Source organism: Brassica napus, chromosome A8 (assembly GCF_020379485.1).
Source record: "Brassica napus cultivar Da-Ae chromosome A8, Da-Ae, whole genome shotgun sequence".
Taxonomy (NCBI): domain Eukaryota; kingdom Viridiplantae; phylum Streptophyta; class Magnoliopsida; order Brassicales; family Brassicaceae; genus Brassica; species Brassica napus.
This window is the reverse complement of record NC_063441.1, coordinates 15047662-15067893: the sequence shown is the minus strand read 5'-3', so window position 1 is coordinate 15067893 and position 20232 is coordinate 15047662. Positions and strand designations below refer to the sequence as shown.

Below are 20232 nucleotides of genomic sequence, written 5' to 3'. Positions count from 1 at the left end.
AAATCTTTCATTTGTAACCTGAGAAACAAAAGGAAAAGATAAAAATGTTAGGATCCATATAACAAAGTAAATGTAAAATAAATTGTAAAGTATAACAATAATGTGGAATGAAAACCATGTAAGACATAGCGATATGCATAGCTCACGATTTTAAACCACACATGGGAATATATACGAAAACCCTATCAACTAATCGCGAATCCCTACACGGAAATATGACACTTAATCCAATGTCAACCCTAATCTTGCAGTGACGAATTCAGTATTCTAGAAACTAACCCCTCTCCAATCATCACTAAACCCTACACGGAAATATAAACCTTAATACAAGTATAAAAATACGTAAATATTAAAACAAGTATGAATTCATAAACTAAAGAAAGTGATATTAAACGTTCGAATTTATTTCATTCCAAGTCAAATGGAATATAACGTCTATATTTTATTCTATTCCAAATCAGATAGAATATACCTAACAGAGATCATGTCATTTCCAGACGGTGATAAAATAGGCATTAGAACAACCGGAGAAACCCAAATCCTAAATCAATTGGCGAACTTCGAAGCGGAAAATCAGATCTGAGATGCAATGGTAAAGAGGTTGTAGATTTACCAATTATAGTACCCTAATTCTGAAATAGTCCAAATAGAAAAGAAAATAACAGTATATGAATAACAACATATAAACACCCGAGAACTTACGGTAGTTCCAGAGATCTGACAAGAATCTACGGTGTGAAGTAGAATAGGAACGGTTTGGTACTACTCGCCGCTGAAACTTTAACGCCATCGTGTGGTCGACGATCTCCGACGAAAAGAAGATGACGCGTTTACAAAGAATGAAGAAGAAGTGAACAATTCAAAACAAATCTAGTGGAGATGACGATGTGAAGCAAAACCGTACCAGAGATAATTCAAGACTACGAAGATACCAAAGAAGTAAAAAGGAAATATGTGAAGTTAGTAAGGCCACGATTTACTTTTTGGATATAATAATTAAGAATATTAATTTTTTTTTGTTTCAGGTTTTGCCGGTTTCAGGAAGGGGCAATATAGTATTAATTTATAAAGTTAACGCCGTATATAGAAACGTTAGGGAAAATGGTTATGCAGTGAATTATGTGTTTTTTCCTTGTCATACAGCCTAATTTCCCTTTAATTTATAGCCAGTGTATTATATGATTTTGATATATTATAATCTCCCACATTATACGCGATATCTTTAAAAATATATATATCTACAGAGAATAGTTCTATAGACAGCTGTATGTTGGCTAGATCAAATCCAAAATCAGTTGACCAAATATTGATCTTGTTTAAAAAGTAATTCAATCGATCTATCCAAACCAGATCAATATTATATATCAAAAATTGATATATGTCAAGCGATATCTTTTATATAGCTGGTCCTGAATAGTAGTAGCTGATGAAGTATGTACTTTAAGGCCGGCAACAAATAGATATTTCTTTGGGGCCAAACTGGTAATGATGTAATTGAGATCGATCACACACAGAGCTGGTTTCAATCTACAAAACTAAATTTTTAATATTTTCACAGTTTTCTTAAAACAATGGGCCAAACAAAGGCCAAAATAAATCAAGCTCGGCTTTGCATGTATCATCATTAGAATGAGTTTTAGAATCCTATGTTAGATTATAACTAGACATATTGTTTGATTGTGGTGTGTTCAGGTAACGCATCCGGATTTCAAGAAAGCAAAGGAGAAGGTTATGTTTAAGAAGAAAGAAGGCCTTTACATGTAAAACCATCATCATATACATTTGCTTCTGCGTCTGGTCGTATAAACTGTTGCCATCTCATATCCTTCGAAATAACAATTCCTCATTTTTCATTTACATGTCCTACTTCGTAATCTCGTTTTAAACTTCACCAAATGAAACCAAGATGAAATAGCTATCACATACTAGTCTTGCAACACACATTATTTAGAACTTTAGATGCAGCAGTTTCTTTTGACATATCGAGATTTACTTTATTAGACGAGAAGAAAGAAGATGGTCCTGTGTGTTTGATCTTTCAGCGTCCGTGTGATACAAATGACTCCGTAAATGTAACCGTAGCGATGGAACTAGGCTGCGCAAGAGACTGGGTTGCTTCAGCGGCTCCAACGTTTTCTCGAGCTTTCACAACATCAAGCAAGTTATGAGGTAGCTGAGCCACACCGTCCAAGAACTGGATGACGCTGGACATGCTCGGTCTCATGGCTGCAACAGGATGCGAACAGAGCAAGCCCAGCTTGAGAACCATTGTTACTTGCTCCTCAAGGTACTTATCATCACGCTTCACCCTCTCATCAACCACTTGCAATATGTCATCTTCCCAACAATCTAGCACCCAATCAGTAAGAACCATCTCGCTCGCCGAAGACGCTCGTGGCAAGACGGGTCTTCTCCCGCAAGTAATCTCCAACATGAATACCCCAAAGGCGAATACATCAGAGCTTGTGCTAGCCTTCCCTGTTCTCGAGAGCTCCGGTGAGATATACCCAAACGTGCCAGCCACGTTAGAGGTTTGCGGATCGATACCGTGTTCACAAAGCTTGGCGAGACCAAAATCACCAAGCTTTGCGTTCATAGATTCATCGAGAAGGATGTTTGCTGGCTTAATGTCCCTGTGAATGATGACTTGAACCCATTGTTGGTGTAGATAGAAGAGACCAGAAGCTACATCTTTGATGATCTTGAATCTTTGAGACCAGTCAAGATTCTGTTCCGGTTGGTGGTAGAGAAACTTATCAAGGCTGCCTTTGGGCATACAATCGTAGACCAAATAGAGTTCCCCCTTGCGTCTGCAGTAGCCAAGAAGCCGAACTAAGTTAGGATGTCTGAGACGGCCAATGGTGGCGATCTCGGCGATAAACTCTCTCATTCCTTGTCTTGAATCATGAGAAACTTTCTTCACGGCGATGTCTAGGTTAGATGACAATAGTGTACCTTTGTAGACTTTTCCAAACCCTCCTTTACCAAGAAGCTCGCTGTTCTTGAAACCCTTTGTGGCAATGTAGAGATCCTTGTAAGCGAATCTATGTGGACCAAACTGAACCTCCCAGTCTTCAAGAACTTCCATTAACTTCTTTCTTTTCATGAGAAGCATGAAACTTATGGTCAAGAAGATGAGGACTGCAAGGCCGGTCATACTCAAACTGATAGCCAAGATCCTTTTTAGACTACTAGTACTAGAGTCATTTTCACTGGGAAGTTTAGGAAGACGAGATGGGTCTATGTCTGAAGCTTTCCCATTGAGCTTGAAGGTCCAACCAAGAATATAATGAGATGAAAGAAGGGAGCCTGTGGATGAAGTGAAGCCAACGTACATCGACTCCAGGAGATATGGTGATAGATCTTTGGTTAAAGAAAGCAATGGAGTCTTTGGCTTAGCGACATGAAGAGGATGAAGAGTGATATTGAGTTGTTTCCTTGATGAGTCATATTCAACCCAGGCTTGTATCGGTTTACTACTTTTAAGAGAGATGTTTTTGAAAGTACCATCTTCTTTGTAATAACCAGCTGAAGCTGCTTTCTCTGAAAATAAACTATTGATGTCGATACCAACATGGTTATCATCCATGTCATCGAACTCAGCGCTCTGGATTGTATCAAACTCAACTGCTACAACATGATTTGAGGATCTTCCTTGGGTTGTAACATTAAAGAGCCCTAGATACTGTGTGGCATCGCTATATGGCAAGCCTTTGGTAGGAGAAATGGCAAAAGCGATTCCATGGCCGCCGCGTGTTGAATTCTTCGAAACTATAGCGAAAACAAAAGTAGTGGAGAAGGACGAAACGGTACCGTTAGGTGAGTCCTTGAACGGAACAGGGAAGTTGTAGAAAACCTGACCAGTTGTAAGTTGTGACGAGTTTGTCAGCTCCATTAAGCCATTGGAGTCGAGATTGGCAGTTCCAGAGCTGTCGTACAAGTAACCATTGAAGCCGAACTCTCCTCTTTCACTCTGAGAAACTGCCGTGTTCAACAAGATAAGAAATAGTAGCACAAACATTTTGATATTTTCTGCAGAAGAAAAAAAAAAAGTTGTGATGAATGATCTTTACCACATAACAGCAAACGACTTGGAGAGTCGAATAGTCATCGTGTGGGCCACACAACAGTTACTGGTACGCGTTTTGAGAATTTATGGGCCTTAGTATCAAGCCCATAAGCCCATATTAGATATAATCGACTCAGCTGGAATTGGAGCTGACTGATGCCGAAGAGAGGAGATAGAATCAACTCTGAAGACTTCTTATCTCTTTTATGAGTTTTATCCACGGAACCAAAAGAGCAGAGAGCAGAGAAAATGATATAAGGATTTTGCCTCTCACCTCTTTTCTCGCTTCTCGTTTGGCTTATTTGTCAAGGATTGTTCTCGGTTTAGTATCTCTGGGACAGCTTTCTCAGAGCAAAGGCGAACTTAAAGGTAGCTCCTTTCTTAGTTGTGCTCAAATGGGTCTCTCTCAATGTAATCTTGCAGTCATTGTACTGACTCTTTGCATGTTGTTTAATCAGAAAAGAGTGGCCTTTTTCTTCATATCAGTCTCTGTGTGTAAATGCTTTATGTGTTGTTGTTGTAGGTGATGGCTACGGTTAGTCCTTCTTCTATCAGCAAAGCCGGGCTCATTCCCGGAGCTGCTTTTACTGTAAAGAAGAATGATTACTCCTTCAAATGTTGCTTCTGGCGTAATGCTGGACAAAAGCAGACACCATCATCCGCTCAAAGACTCGTCTTGCCTCTTTCTACTTCGCTTAAGTTGTTTCCTACTCATGGAAAGCAGTTTGTGTTGCATCCTCATCGTAGTAGAGCCACAGGGACTGATGTCGTGGCAACAGTAGATGAACAAGACTCTTCTCCCCCTGTTGCGGAAGCTGATGCAAACGAAAAGGCAGATGCAGCTCCTACTACTACAATATCTCAGTCAAGGGGAACATCAAGACCAGGAAGGAAGAGTGAGATGCCTTCCGTTAAGAACGAGGAGCTTGTTGCTGGAGCTACCTTCACTGGTAAAGTAAGAGCCATCCAGCCATTTGGTGCTTTCGTTGACTTTGGGGCTTTCACTGATGGATTAGTCCATGTCTCTCAACTGAGTGACACCTTTGTTAAAGATGTCGCGAGTGTTGTCACTATTGGGCAAGAGGTGAAAGTGAGGCTGGTGGAAGCTGACATTGAGGCAAAACGTATTGCTCTTACTATGCGTGAGAATGATGATCCTCCCAAACGCCAGCCCGGTGGTAGTGATAGTAAGCCGAGGGGTGGTGGGAAGAGGAATGCTTCAAAGGAAGATGGGTTCAGCTCAAAGTATGTGAAAGGGCAGATGTTGGATGGGACGGTGAAGAATCTGACTAGGTCAGGAGCGTTTATAACTATAGGAGAAGGTGAAGAAGGGTTTCTACCTACGAATGAGGAAGCAGATGATGGGATTGGGAGCATGATGATGGGTGGTGGCTCTTCGTTGCAAGCTGGACAAGAGGTTAAGGTTCGTGTGTTGCGGATAGCTAGAGGACGTGTTACTTTGACTATGAAAGAGGAAGATGATGGCAAGTTTGACGAAACGCTTAGTCAAGGAGTTGTGCATACAGCAACGAATCCGTTTGTGCTTGCTTTCCGAAAGAACGAGGAGATTGCTGCGTTTCTTGACAAGAGGGAGGAAGAAGCAGAGGAGAAACCAGTAGAGCCTGTGACTGTGACTGTGAGTGAATCAGAAGAAGCTGTAGTATCTGAAGAAACAAGTGAAGAGGTTGTCTCATCAGAAACTCCCAAGGTAGAAGAAGTGATAGAGACCAAAGCTCAAGATGCTTCGCAGGAGTCAACACTTGGTGCAGCAGCTGAAGTTGAAGAGGTGGAAAAGATTGAGGAAACCTCAGATGCTCCTTCAGTTCCAGAAACCAAAAGTAGGTTGAATTGATTTTACTATATTGAATCAGTTCATTGTTTTAATGTGTAATATCACTGACCCTTTTCTTCTACTGGTAACCAGATGAAGAGGAAGTTGCTTGAGGAGCCTTACACTAAAGATGGCAGTGTCTTGGTAAAGGATCTTGTGAAGTAAACTGTGGCTACTCTTGGTGAAAACATCAAAGTCAGGAGGTTTGTCAAGTTTACTCTTGGAGAAGACAACTGAGTGAGAAAAAAAATCAGTTTTCAAATGAGTTTCATTTTTTTTTTTTTGTAGACAATCTTCAGTATTCACCACCTTTAATTAGAGCTGTAATTGTTTTGTTCATGAAATATAAGATTGTTCCCATAATGGGCTCAAAGCTCTCTCCATTAATATTGCCGGCCCAATAAAACCTAAGGAAAGATACAAAATGTGATGTGTGAAGGAGAATGAGCAAAACTTGTGAGCTGCATACTTCATACTTCAACATCGGCTGAGATAAGGTTTCCTGTGAGGAAGTTTCTTTTTTTTATCAACACTAGAAAGGTCGGTTGCTAAGGAGTTGCAGAACAAAAATCTTGTTATTTTTTTTTTTAACTAGAACATGATGTTCCTAGTGATGACAGATCTTGTGGAGAGTTGATACTTGGTTGCTGAAGTCACTGTGTGCACTCTGCACTAAGCTTTTTACAGATGAAGTTTGTGTTGCCGAGTGTGTCCTGGTTTAACAGCAACAGCTCGAAGAAAGATGTAGCCATGGTAGAAACCGTGACGTCCACGGCTTCTCTAGATCAAGGGAAAGGCTTGTTTGGTATAAAGATAGGGACATGGTCCCTCGGTTCTGTTATTACATCTGGTGATCGAAAGCAGAAACCCACTACTATAAACAGAGGGTTAAAAAGACTTGCCGTGTCTCGCAAGTCCTCAAGGTTAAATAGTGTGAATACTGTTTATCGGTTTAGACCCTATGTGTCCAAGGTTCCTTGGCACACAGGACTGAGGGCGTTTCTCTCGCAGCTTTTCCCGAGGTACGGGCATTATTGTGGACCTAACTGGTCTAGTGGGAAAGATGGAGGTTCACTGGTATGGGATCAGAGGCCTATTGACTGGTTAGACCATTGCTGTTATTGCCATGATATTGGTTATGATACTCATGATCAGGCAGAGATGTTAAAAGCCGACATGGCGTTTCTTGAGTGTTTGGAATCAAACAAGCACGTTGTTACAAGGGGAGATGCGCACGTTGCTTTCTTTTACAAGACAATGTGCATAACAGGTAAAACTACATGAGTTTTGTTTACATTGGATGTAGATGCTGTTTTAATTTGTTCTTGTTGTTATGATGATATATCTTGAATGGTCTCAGGTCTCAAAAGCATACTAATACCCTACAGAAGCTACCTCGTGAAGATACAATATGGGCAAAATCTACTAGATTTTGGGTGGATAATGAGCAACTTTAGCAAGAGAAGCTGAATTTTCCAGAAGACTTGAGAGGCAAGGAAGCAAATTGGAGTTGCTCTTCAATCCCTGTAAGCCTTTTCTCTGCCAAGTTTCGATTTGTACATAGAAGTTGTAAAGAGAAGGAAACTGAGGTTTATGTTTTGTACTATTAGATAAATATACATTTAACATGAAACTGTGATAACGCCTGTTAAGTGGTTTGAACTAAACATAAACTCTGTGAACTAAAAGAATCATTTCTCTAGTGAGGAGTTACTGATGATGTTGCACTGTTGTTTCATTGAGATACAATCATTTGGTTACACAATACCAACTTATTATATACATATGAGTAATGAAGTCTTTCCTTAGCAAAAACACACATGCACAAACACAAACCTATTTTGTTGAATAGAGACAGAAGAAAGAGGAAGAGGCCTTATTAGGACTTAGTAGAGGCGCTGTTTTAAGAAAAGATCAAACACACAAGAATACTTCAAAACAAAATGGCTATTACATTATATGAATAATTCTTACTAGTTCCTGCTTCTGCATTTCTCCATTACCCTCGGAGCTGCAAAGAAACAAGGTTTCTTTAAGGAACAGTTTCTTCATTTGGCGCAGTGGTGAGTTCTTAGTGTGGAACTTACTGATCTGCGTAGAACAAGGATTTAGAGAAGAATTGAAGAAAGACTAACCTAAGCCAAATGGCCTCAGAGCTCTTCATGATTCTCAACCTCTGGCAGGAACATCCGAACATATAAACATCCTGCATAGAAAAAGAGAGCAAGAGCTTCACTGATCTATGTACTTAAGACATACAATGACCAAGACTAACAATATAACACTAGATGTAAGTATATAACAATGAAGTTGTTGACTTACTCCCAAGGGACATCACCGACCAGCATCCAGTCACTGTCTTTATCTTCATAGGCAACAACATACTCAGAACCACGCAAGAGATCGGTCACGCGACTCTCGTTTAACCCATCTCTGCCACACCCTCCATGAGACCCAAACTGACCTACAAAAATATCATAAAACAGTAACAATAACTCAGTCATATGAATTATCTCAATAAAAGAGACTAGAAACTTTACCAAGAGTGAAGCAACTGAACATCTTCTCAAGAGCAGAAGAGAGTTCAACGTAGCTCTTATAAGTCTTGAGATCGATTTTCCTCAAGTAAGGAGCACCTTCCATGCTCACCTTGACATACAAGCAAGTCTCTGGTCCAGACTTATCTTCTTCTTCAGTCGCTGAGTTATACATATATTTGCTTTTCATATATACAAATTACATTTAAAACTTATAAACATAAAATAAAATATTAATCAACTAAAGTTGACAAAATTAACATTAATCAATTTTTATAAGTTATATATTTGTAAATATTATCTCCGTATATGAGCATGAAAATATCACCAAATACACATATATTTACACTGAATATATACTATATATATTATAAAATAATATAATTATATATAATGTATTATATGTGTATACTCTATATATACTTGAGTTACGAATATTAGGAACATGACCTATTGATATAGGTTTAGTCCAAAAAAGTAAGCCTATAATATATACTTACAAAAATAAACCATAATAATTTTTAACTGTATCTAAATATATATTTTGTAACCACTACTTTAATTCCTTAATAGTAGGAACCCACTAACAATAGCTAATAAGTAAAACTGTCGAGTGCCATTAGTTCCGTAACATACATTTCTTACAAGTCTACAACCCTCTATAGTATGTAATGCTATATCATCATATTATTATTATTTTCAAAAAAGCATATCTTCCTAATATTTATACAGCTAACCCCTAAATTGTTTAAACCAAATTGGGTTATGAACTTTAATATAGGCTTTGTATTTTTTATATCGTTAGGAAACATGAAAACTATGATATATCTAATAACCTTAAGAAACTGGATTACACTATTTAAATTACATATCTTCAGCAACAGAAATATTAATACTTCAAATTATAGTGGATATTCTTGGTTTTATTTTTTTGTAATATAAATTATAATACTGTTAGTGACTATAAATAAAAAAAATCATAAAATTCATAATATTCTAAGATATTTTATGATATTTTTATTTATAAAATTTAAATTTTAAAATTTTAAAAATATTTTTACATTTATTTATCTACAACCATCCGCAACCGTATTTTAAACAATTTATAGTGTTTTATGATCATTGTAAAACGCCAACGATGAAATATTACAAATTCAATATAATTATCAAAATTTCTTACTAATAATTTTTTTTAAAAATGGTATACACATATATGATTAAAAAAACATAAAAATTAAATTTCTAAAAAAAATTAAAACAAAAAATATACCCGCCCTTTCAAATGGCAGGATAGAATCTAATACAATTATAAAATAATTAATTAGATACAGTTATATAAAATAATAATAAGTAGTTCTTTAAATAAATAGAATAAATAGTTGGACTCAACTATTATCAATAGGACAAGTTCCTGTTTTAATAGTATTGATGCACACATCCGAAAACAAATTCACGAACGACTACGACTGCTTATATTTTAATAGTGATATTTATGTTTGATAAGTCGTGCCAATAATACAGTATGTCGGCTTCATTCCTTTTTAAAATGGTTATATTTTCCTTTTCAATGTTTTTCGCTTTACAAACAATAATTGGTCCTTTAATATTATTTAAAACTAAAGTTAAAACTAAATTTTATCAAAAAATATATATATAACTTATAAACTTTTTTTTTCCATTTACTAGTTTTTATCAAAGGAACTAAGTCCAAAAGGAGAGTCCACATACATTAGCCAGAAAACCTAAAATTAAAAAGGGCAAAACTAAAGAAAAACAAATGGGTTTTGAGTCCAAACTACTAAACCGAACCGTTTCACATATCGCCACGCATCCTGCAATAACGCATGGACACCCACATGTTGAGACCTCCGCCTCACAGAGATATGTGTCACCCGGTCACTACATCATGACCCAAACACCAAGACATCACCGTAGAAGACAAAACAACCATTAGTTTCACCGGAACAAACCGGAGTTTGAGACCACCTCACCCGTCTTTCTGCCTGGACTCTTTCCAAAGGAGAACGTCATCAAAACTATCCCGAGATCTCATCCAGAACTACCGGAAACACCACTGATGACTTTAAACCCATACCCAACCAATGAAACTTCAACCTAAAGCTCAACAACGAGCAATCATACCCACCCCGATCTACGAAGTTACCATAGATTAAACGCCTACAATCAATCCTCCATCACCGACATACCAGCATGCAGCACAGATCTCAGATCGAGAAGCCAAGTAGCGGATGAAACACATATTCATAGATTGGCAAAGATCAGGATAAACCCAAAGCCAGCGATAGCGGTGCTGAAGAAGCCACCGCCTCCCGGAATCATAAGCCGGCAAAGCAGAAGCAGAAACTAAAAACCTTCTCTTCCCAGAGATAAATCGGACGATCACCACCGTAGGTTAGGTGCCTCCGAAACCGAAAAAGTCAGTATCTAGGACGCCGATCAAAGATAATCAGAACCCAAAACAAACGTATGCAAACTAGATAATAAAAAAATACAATCCAGATCGACGGTAGCTAGAGGAACCTCACCGTCGACCGGAAACACAATTTTTCTGATCGCGTTTTACTCACTATAGACAAAATGAAACCAATATTTAACTTATAAACTAAACCGTCCGTTCATGTAGGGGTGGGCAAAAAATCCGAACCGAACCGATCGAACCGAACCGACTGAACTGAAACCGATTTGAACCAAACCAAAGTCCATTTCAAATCATTTGGTTGAAGAGTTTTCCAACCCGAATGGTTCAGTTCAGTTCGGTTTAAACTGAACCGAACCGATAAACCGAAGTGTTTTTATAGTTATTTAAATTAAAAATATTAGTGATATCAAGATATTAAAATCCTAAGACTTAGCCCAAGTAATTTCCTTTTGCACGAAAGAAATCCTAATATAATTTGATTTCCATGACACTTCGTCTAACTTTTGTAATATTTGTCATTAAGCCCACATAATTTCCATGTTAATTGTTATAAAGTTATAAACTATATTTGTAACTTTTAAAAAGATTTTTATTTGGTTTAATATTGAATTTAATTTACATACTTAATTTTTTATTATGACCAACGCGATTATTTCATGACAATCATACATTTATGTATTAAAACATGATTTCTTGTACAATAAATAAACTAAGAGAAATCTTATTAAACCGAATCGAACCGAAATACAAACTGAATCGAATACAAACCGAACCGAATATAAACCGAACCGAACATAACTGAACCGAAATCAATCCAAACCAAACTAACTATGGTTTACTTCAGCTGGAAAAATTCTAGAACCGAACTAACCAAACCGAACCGAACTCGAACCGAACCGATAAAATAACCGAAGTGCCCACCCCTACGTTCATGGATTATTATTTTTCAAAAAAAATTGATTATTCGTATGATTTTTTTTAAAAAATGTTTTTTTTTGGATAATTCCTCAGAAAAAGTTAACAGTCAAACGAATCAATTAGTCCAATTCAAAAATAGTAATTCACTGAAAATAACTTTTAGCGTGATTGAATACGAAACACACAAGAATTAACTGCAACTTTACAAAAATAATTAATATAACAAAACGATCATATGATGACTGAAAATAAACGTAGAGGTTCACCAAAAAGAAATATAGTTTTTTTTTTGAGAAAGGGCTTCAAAAGGAAATATAGTTGAGGTCTATAATTAAGTAACTAGATTTTGACCCGCACGCCCGTGTGGGTGTATTTTAAAAAAACATATGATGCTATTTGCTTTTTATGTCACTATTTAGAGTTGGGCAAAAAACTCGAACTCGAAGAATCGAACCGATCCCAATCCGAAAAAGTAGTACTAAATCCGAACCGAAATTGATTAAATATCTGAATTATTCAAAATTTTAGTATTTGAAGAACTGAAACCTAATCCGATCCGGACCGAAGTATTTTAGGTATCCAAAATAGATTTATATAATTATATATATTAATTATTTTTAGATTTAATATATATAAAGACATCCAGAATATATATGATACTTTTAAGTTCGCATAAATGCTGGAAAATATATACAAATAATCAAACGTAAATATCTTAAATAGTTAAAAAATATTCAAAACTCCAAAAATACGTAAACAATTATTAATTCTATATCCAAATATTTAAACCAAACCTATTTAAATGGGTTATCCAATTCCAAAGCAAATCCTCAAAGATCTGAAACACGAAATCCCAAAAAGATCCGAAAACGAACCCGAACGTCCACCCCTAATCACTATTATATATATATATATATATATATATATATATATGTGTCATCATAGTTTACAAAATATGTGTTATCATATAATTAATCGTATTTTATATGTAGCAATAAATTTTCTTATAATTAATAATATTTTATACGTACAATCATATAAATAATCACATATATTATATTTTAAAATTTAATGTGAAATATAAAAACAATAATTTAAGTTGGTGTTTGAAATTGGGCTTTGTATTGTATTTTTATTATATATATTGAAAAGATTTTTATTATAGTTATTGGAAAATATGTTAGTAAAATCAAATTTTGAATATATGTATATTTTTGAATGAAATTTTGATATAAATCAATTTTAAATTATTATTTTTATTTGAATATATATATCAAGTAACATAAACCCATTACTTTTTAATATAATATAATGGACTTTCAAATTTTTAGTAGCATAAACTCATTTTTTTTTCTTAACTTACTGCTATCCATATTTCCAAACAATATTATTTTTTTAACTAATATCCATATTACCAAACAATTTCAATGTGTGCTTCAACTTTAATAATATATAGATATGCTTATTTCATATATTTTAAGGAGTGGTGTATGTAATCAACTTAGAATTACGTGCTGTTTACGTACATTTTGTGATATCCCTATAGATTTTATCTTCGTTTGAAAATTCTTATATATGGATTGTGATTATTCAGTTATATACATAGCCACAAAGATATGTGGATACATTTCCCACAAAACATTTCAAAAATCTCTTACGTAAGTAAATGATTTTATTCATGATATAGACTGATAGACATATATATAGTTTTGTTTGTAGTTACTTTTCAAAAATCACTTTTGTGGTAAAGAAGTACTACCCACCAATCATAGCTAAAAGCCTAAAACTGAGTCTAAGACTAATTATACTAACAATATTAATATACTTGGGTTGATACCCAATCATTCCAATTTATTTTCAATCATTCCAGGTTACTATCAAGTTTAATCGAGTTAGATTTGTTTATCTCCAATTTAGTCTTCTTACAAAATGAATAAAGGTAAATAAATAGCATGAGCTATGAAGAAGTGCTTAGATAATTTTGAAAAAAAAATGGATGATTTGAGGAAGAAAAGAAAGAGAAATTTGGTGTTTGGTGTTTGTTTGCAAGCGTTAAAGGATAAAAGAAGAATAAGTAAGAAAACATTAAAAAAAAACGAACAGAATAATTATGGGGAGAAACGACACATCCTCTCCGACAACGATTTGGAAGCGTGTTAAAAAGAAAACTCAAAACATATTGAATCGAAAAACCAATTTGACACTGGACCAAATACATTCTCTGGTTTTGATAAATTAATGTTATGAGTTCTTTCGTTAAAAAAAAAATGTTATGAGTTCTTTAATAGGTTGATATTTCGAAATTTTGGGATGTATACAAATTTGAAAAAATCAAACTTCATTTTCATAAACAATAGTATTAATCACCATCTTTTGTGTTCTGATTAACTTTTTTCTCCTTTTCTAAATGAACAATAAACAATTAATAAAATCAAATAATTCATTTTTGGTATATGTTTTTTTTTTGACAGCTCATTTTTAGTATATGTAAAAGCCCAAAATTTCAATCTATTAGAAATAGAAGGAATAATATAGTTCAAATTAAATTAAACTGTATAAAACATAAATTCGTAACCCCCTATCAATCTTTTTTTTTGTTACAAACCCTCTATTAATTTTTATAGACTAGTTTTCATCTTTAAAGAGAGTGTCGCTCAAAAAAGTTGTACAAAAAAATTGCAATGTTACGAATTACGAATACAGAGATAAATTTATTATTTCATACATTAACAAAAGTTGCATTAAATCTTACAACAATAATCATATTAGTGTCTTTCTGTTATCAAATTGTACCTCAAACCTATTAATCGTCTAACATATTAACAAAAGTATAAAGATGAATGTATTTTAGGTTTGGACGATAAATAAGTTTGAATGAAAACTGGTCTCCAAACCTAAAATAAATTTAAAGATGAAAATAATATATATGGGTTACAAATTTATTTTAGGTTTGGAGACTAGTTTTCATCTAAATCTATTAATAGTCTAACAAAAATTTGTCCAACTTTGTAGAGATTGAAGAATTTATTTTGTATTCTCCAAAATTGAAACAAAAAAAAAGTTACGAATAAGATAAATTTGAGAAGAACTTAAATGTATAACTATAGTTTGTGTTAGGATAAATGAACTCATTACTTCTATCTGATCTCCAAGATTAAAATTAGGGCAATTCTCATAAATATATCATTTTCAAGTTCTGGTCACAAAAATAGATCAAAATGAGGAAAATGATTAAAATGTTTCATTTAATAGGTAAAATGACACTAATACACTTTATAGTTTTAGATTATATGTTTTTCAAATTCGAATTTTGTTATAAATTTTCTTTCTGAATTTTTTTTTATTTTTTTTTCAAATTTTCTTTTTGTAATTCGAAAATACTTTTTGAAACTATTTTTAAAATTTTATTTTCAAATTTTTAATATTTATTTTATATTTTATAAAATTTAAACCTCAAACCAAAATCTCCACCCCTTAACTCTAAACTCTAAGGTTTGAATTAGTTAATCCTAAAGGTATATATGTATATTTATTTCTTTAATAAAATATTTTGGTCATTTTAATTCTTAAAGTCTATATTTGTGATAGAAACTTTTTTAATGCTATCCTAAAGTATTTTCCTTAAAATTAGCAACTTCATTCAAGTTAGATACCTATATATATATATATTATTTTTTTTGAATTAAGATATCTAGTAAAACCTATATTTTAATTGGACCACGTATAAGAGCCAGTTGCTAAATTCCATTTCTATAACCGATGAGCCTTTTTTTTTGTAACACTATAAGTCTATAAGTCTATAAGTCTATAACTGATGAGACTTGAATCTAGTATTTCCACCCTTAAGACAAAAGCTTTTACTAGTAGATGTAGCAGCTCCAGTAAATACCTATATATTTCCTTCTGCTTAATCTTTAGTGTTACTGTTAAAGTCATATTGATACATTAATAAAATATATTTAATACCCGATTAGGTAAAATTGTCCTTGGCCAGGTACATGATTTGATTTTTAGTTGTGTCAAATTGGAAAGGTAGATTCTATCTGCTAAATAATTCTTGTAAATGTGCGAATAAATGAACACTAAGAGTTTTATAAGCATCAATTTTCTAGGTTTGACTACACATAGTATCAGTATAGACATATGAAATAGACTTGCGCATTAGACATATGAAATAGACTTGCGCATTTTATCCGATATCCGATCCCGATCGAAAAATCTAAACAGAAATTCGAACCAAAATAGTAAAATACTCAAACGAAATTAAGTTACGAGAGACTGGATATCTAAATTTAAACGATTAACATCCGAATCCGAATGGATATCCGAATGTAACTGAACATTTGTATATTTAACCATATATTCCTAATTTACTTTTCTCATATTTTTCAATATATTTATATACATATATATATATATGATTTACTACTTACTAAAAATATATGTCAAACTTATTATTTCATACATTAGCAAAATTTGCATTGAATATCTTAAAACAACAACTATATCAGTGTCTTTTTAATTCTAAAAGTTTATTTCCAAACCTATTAATCATCCAACATACTATAAATCAGCGAAGTTAAAGGAAAATTTTAGAATACAAATACTTAAACGATAAAGAATTTGAATATCTTTTTTTTAAAATTTAAATATGTGAACTTGATCCAAAATAATTGAATTTGAACTAAAAATATAAGCAAAATACCTAAATGGGTTTTAAACCCCAATACCAAAATATCTCAAAACTTGAAGTAATATAACAATTATTTTTTTTAACAAGAACTAGTATATTATATTATATTTTATGACACGTATGCTGTATGTCTTACAAGTAGATGTAAGAATTTCTTGGAATTTGAAATCACTTAGGAAGAGAATATTAGGGATTTCCAAACCCTAGACCATCGACTCATTCGAGAAATTGGTCTTCTTCCTTGTTTGCAATAAAAGAAAAATCTCAATTGTATTTCTATAAATCGTTCACGCTTATGCAAGTTCGATTTCTGTGCGTCATATGACACAATGCTCTCGTCATCTTATCGATGAGTGGCAAACTTTTTTTTAATTACATTCAATATTTCTTAAAAATCAATTGTCCTCGATTTCTTTCGTCGAACAATTTTCCTCTATTAAACTACTGGTGTATATATAGCCACATTTAAATATGCCATTTTATTGCTCCACCCTATTATGGTTGAACAAAGAACGTACAATTGTTTTTTTCTTTTTGTTCAATAACGTACAATTGTTTATGTATACATAAATACACATAAAATTATAGTTAAGAGTATCCCCAACAAGTATTCTCATTTTAGGATAAGTGAGCCTCAAATTAAAAGATTCAAGGGTAAGTTACTCCAATAAAAAACCTTAAATATATATATTTTTTTTTATTTTTCACAGTTTAATAATAATTAATTATAAATACTAATTTCTTATAAATAAATAATAAGTACACACTAAAATGTAACACATATATTTGTAACTCATCTATGGACATTTTGATTTCACCAAATGAGTAAATTCTTGATTGTAAAAATAAAGTGTAGCAATGAAAGTAAGTATTTATGAAATAATTCAATTCAATATACGTAATATTTATGTTTTACATTATATTATTTTATATTAATTTTATATTAATAATTTTATTTTAATTTTCAACATATTTATAAATTTTAAGTACTAATAAAAATACAGATGCAAAGATATATTTGAGTGAAATATAATTATAAGGATTAAAATAATACAAACTTAATATTGGTAGAATTATATGTACATTATGTAATTATAGAAAATGAAAATAATAATAATGTTTTGAGGTTTTGAATAGTGAATCTTCGAACCTTTAAATTTTCAATGTTTAAAAGTTTGTTAGAGAGTCAAAACCTCAAAATTTGAGGGTTTAAAGGTTTGTTAAAAGATGTTCTAATACTGAAAATATACATTTACAACAATAGTGCATGTAATTAATTACACTACTATAGATAAAAGTTCAAAAACATAACATTTTGTTAAACAAGACACACATAACCCAGGAAAACTAATATAATAAAAAGTTAATATGTTAAGTAATAATAATATACATGAATCTAACGTATAAGCAGTATACACAGAAGGTTATTTGTAAGAAAATGAAACATTTATCATGCCACAAAATATTCAAAATTTGATTATTTGCGATAACTACAGTCGCCAATAATTTTGTATTGTATTAATAAAATGTTGAGCTGATTTTGAGATTTTTTTAATTATATATAATATATTCATTAAATAAAATAAAGTTATAGTAATTTTATAGTGAATTCTTTGAAAATCTATTCATCACATTTTATAGATCTATTGAGAAATGTTGAAACTTTTAGTATTGTTATAAGAAAATTTCTTATTTAATACTTACTGACTTCTTCCATATGCTGAAAAGTTTTTGCGAATACTTTTTAGGTGACATTGCACCATTACATATATACAAATACACACTGAATTTGTTCCACGGTGAAATGATATCAAGACATACATTTTTTTATTTTATATCAAGACATACATGTTCTTACGATAGCTACCTTCCTTTTCAACGGAAAATGAGGAACGCTTTAAGAAAAATGCTGAGGAATTTGATCAACATGTAAGATGCATACCGACTTTGTGACTCGTTTTTATGTATCACTAGGATCGGCCCGCCCTACGGGCGGGATATGATTTACATATGATGTATATGTCTATATTATTGTATGTTTTCTTTGCATGTGTTTTATGTTAGGATATGAAAAAAAATGTATAATAATGTTTATGGTTGTTAAGATGTTTGGGGAAAATATGGTGTAGCTCTTATTGGTAGTGTGTTAGATTTGCTTTGGAACTCATATGTGTAAGTGTTGTTTGCTTTACTAAATGATGTGTGCGAGGAAATGATTACCAGAGGTCAACCGCATGAAAAATTAGATGTGGTGTGAGTGAGGTTGTATGCTTTCAAATTAATATGTGTTAATTTTGTTTAATCCTTACATAATAGTAGAAAAGAATTAATAAATTTTAAATAACTAAATAGGGGTAAACGATTAAACGGAACATTTAACATTTTTCTTAATTAATGTGAAAAAATTAGAACGACATCTAATCTGAAAAGGTTTAATATTATATAATACTGGTGTAATTTTTTTGTGTGAGTACAGTTTCAATGAAAAAATGGTCGGCTAATATATATTATAACCATGGGCGGATCTACATGAAGCAGGGAGGGGGCAGCTGCCCACAGTGAAATTTTAAAAATATTGAATATGTTACCAGAATAAAAATTTTAAAGCTGACGTTATTGGCTACTGCCCCCACTAACTAAAAGTCTTTGCCCCGTTCATTTATGGTTTAGTCACGTTTTTAATTCGATCTTGTTTTGTTTTAAACTTTTTTTCTTTCCAACATAAATCATAAAACTATTTCCTAATTTACCTCTCCCATAAATGTCATTATTTTAATGATTTCCACATATTTTTGAATCTATGTCGGTATGTCCTATGATATATTGCTCGCATACTCTTCCATTTTTTTCTCGCATATTCTTTTTACCAAGTTTTATTTTAATCATTTAATTTAATTATCTATTATGTAAATATTTCTCAGAATGTATATTTACTTTAATGATATTAAAAATTAAAAAAATATATTATAATAGAAAATAAATTTTAAACTAATATATATATATATATATATATATATATATTCTCAAAATTTTGTTTATGCAATAATAGTTCTTATTTAACAAAATTTGAACAGAATATGTTTTATATGAACAAATAATTGTAATAAGTATTTTTATTTTATATTTAAATAATATATGTCCCCACTATAAAAATATTCTAGATCTGCCACTGATTATCACAACTCCATTATAACAACTCCGTGAGCTTCATTTTGTGGTTGTTTAATTGTTTTGTTAAAATAATTTAGTTTAATGGCTAACTGTTAATATTTTTTATGGAATAAATAAATAAAATACGTTTTTTACAGTGGCATTAAAAAAACATCTATATATATGATGATATTTTAATAATCTCATAAAAATATATTAACCTTTTGACAAAAAAAATATATTAATCTTTTTATATATAAATGTTTTGTAATAGTTAGATATTATGTTTTACATTGAGGATAGAGATACATATATGAATATTGGATAGTAATATCTCATTTTTAACTCATAATTCTCTTTTCAAAACTGAAAAGCGAATTTATTTTGTTACTTTGAATCTCTAATGAATCATAAACCTAAGGATTATATTTAATGGATCATAAAGCAAAGGATTACTTTGAATCTCTAATGGATTATATTTAAAAATATATATATACTGAGCGCGGGTTTATAACTCTAATTTATAATAATAACTACGTTTATTTTTAGCAAATTTTAATGAGTTTTCAGAATTGTTGTGTATGTGAAAATATA

General features: G+C 32.2%; 4 protein-coding genes across 4 annotated transcripts; 2 read left to right on the top strand and 2 right to left on the bottom strand.

Moving 5' to 3' along the window:
* Positions 1 to 1926: 1926 nt before the first annotated feature.
* On the bottom strand, positions 1927 to 4073 carry LOC125577046 (L-type lectin-domain containing receptor kinase V.9-like). Its single transcript, XM_048737708.1, has one exon. The coding sequence runs from the start codon at positions 4019 to 4021 to the stop codon at positions 2039 to 2041; it is 1983 nt and encodes a 660-aa protein (XP_048593665.1). The 5' UTR covers positions 4022 to 4073; the 3' UTR covers positions 1927 to 2038.
* A 123-nt stretch (positions 4074 to 4196) lies between these two features.
* On the top strand, positions 4197 to 6263 carry LOC106361178 (polyprotein of EF-Ts, chloroplastic). Its single transcript, XM_013800891.3, has 3 exons — positions 4197 to 4438; positions 4593 to 5907; positions 5994 to 6263. The coding sequence occupies exons 2-3, from the start codon at positions 4596 to 4598 to the stop codon at positions 6011 to 6013; spliced, it is 1332 nt and encodes a 443-aa protein (XP_013656345.2). The 5' UTR covers positions 4197 to 4438; positions 4593 to 4595; the 3' UTR covers positions 6014 to 6263.
* Positions 6264 to 6336: 73 nt separating this feature from the next.
* LOC125577044 lies at positions 6337 to 7620 on the top strand. Its single transcript, XM_048737706.1, has 2 exons — positions 6337 to 7170; positions 7261 to 7620. The coding sequence occupies exons 1-2, from the start codon at positions 6588 to 6590 to the stop codon at positions 7368 to 7370; spliced, it is 693 nt and encodes a 230-aa protein (XP_048593663.1). The 5' UTR covers positions 6337 to 6587; the 3' UTR covers positions 7371 to 7620.
* Positions 7445 to 11051, bottom strand: LOC125577045 (auxin-responsive protein IAA27-like). Its single transcript, XM_048737707.1, has 4 exons — positions 8441 to 11051; positions 8223 to 8364; positions 8036 to 8106; positions 7445 to 7911 (listed from the first exon to the last, which is right to left on the bottom strand). The coding sequence occupies exons 1-3, from the start codon at positions 8625 to 8627 to the stop codon at positions 8070 to 8072; spliced, it is 366 nt and encodes a 121-aa protein (XP_048593664.1). The 5' UTR covers positions 8628 to 11051; the 3' UTR covers positions 7445 to 7911; positions 8036 to 8069.
* Positions 11052 to 20232: the final 9181 nt, after the last annotated feature.

Excerpts from the sequence above, each read along its gene's own strand:
- LOC125577044 (XM_048737706.1), top strand. The coding sequence starts at position 6,588 with ATGAAGTTTGTGTTGCCGAGTGTGTCCTGGTTTAACAGCAACAGCTCG. Across the intron at positions 7,171-7,260 it reads CAAGACAATGTGCATAACAG|GTCTCAAAAGCATACTAATA; the intron begins GTAAAACTACAT and ends GAATGGTCTCAG.
- LOC125577046 (XM_048737708.1), bottom strand. The coding sequence starts at position 4,021 with ATGTTTGTGCTACTATTTCTTATCTTGTTGAACACGGCAGTTTCTCAG.
- LOC125577045 (XM_048737707.1), bottom strand. The coding sequence starts at position 8,627 with ATGAAAAGCAAATATATGTATAACTCAGCGACTGAAGAAGAAGATAAG. Across the intron at positions 8,365-8,440 it reads GTTCAGTTGCTTCACTCTTG|GTCAGTTTGGGTCTCATGGA; the intron begins GTAAAGTTTCTA and ends ATATTTTTGTAG. Across the intron at positions 8,107-8,222 it reads GTCGGTGATGTCCCTTGGGA|GATGTTTATATGTTCGGATG; the intron begins GTAAGTCAACAA and ends TTTTCTATGCAG.
- LOC106361178 (XM_013800891.3), top strand. The coding sequence starts at position 4,596 with ATGGCTACGGTTAGTCCTTCTTCTATCAGCAAAGCCGGGCTCATTCCC. Across the intron at positions 5,908-5,993 it reads TTCAGTTCCAGAAACCAAAA|ATGAAGAGGAAGTTGCTTGA; the intron begins GTAGGTTGAATT and ends ACTGGTAACCAG.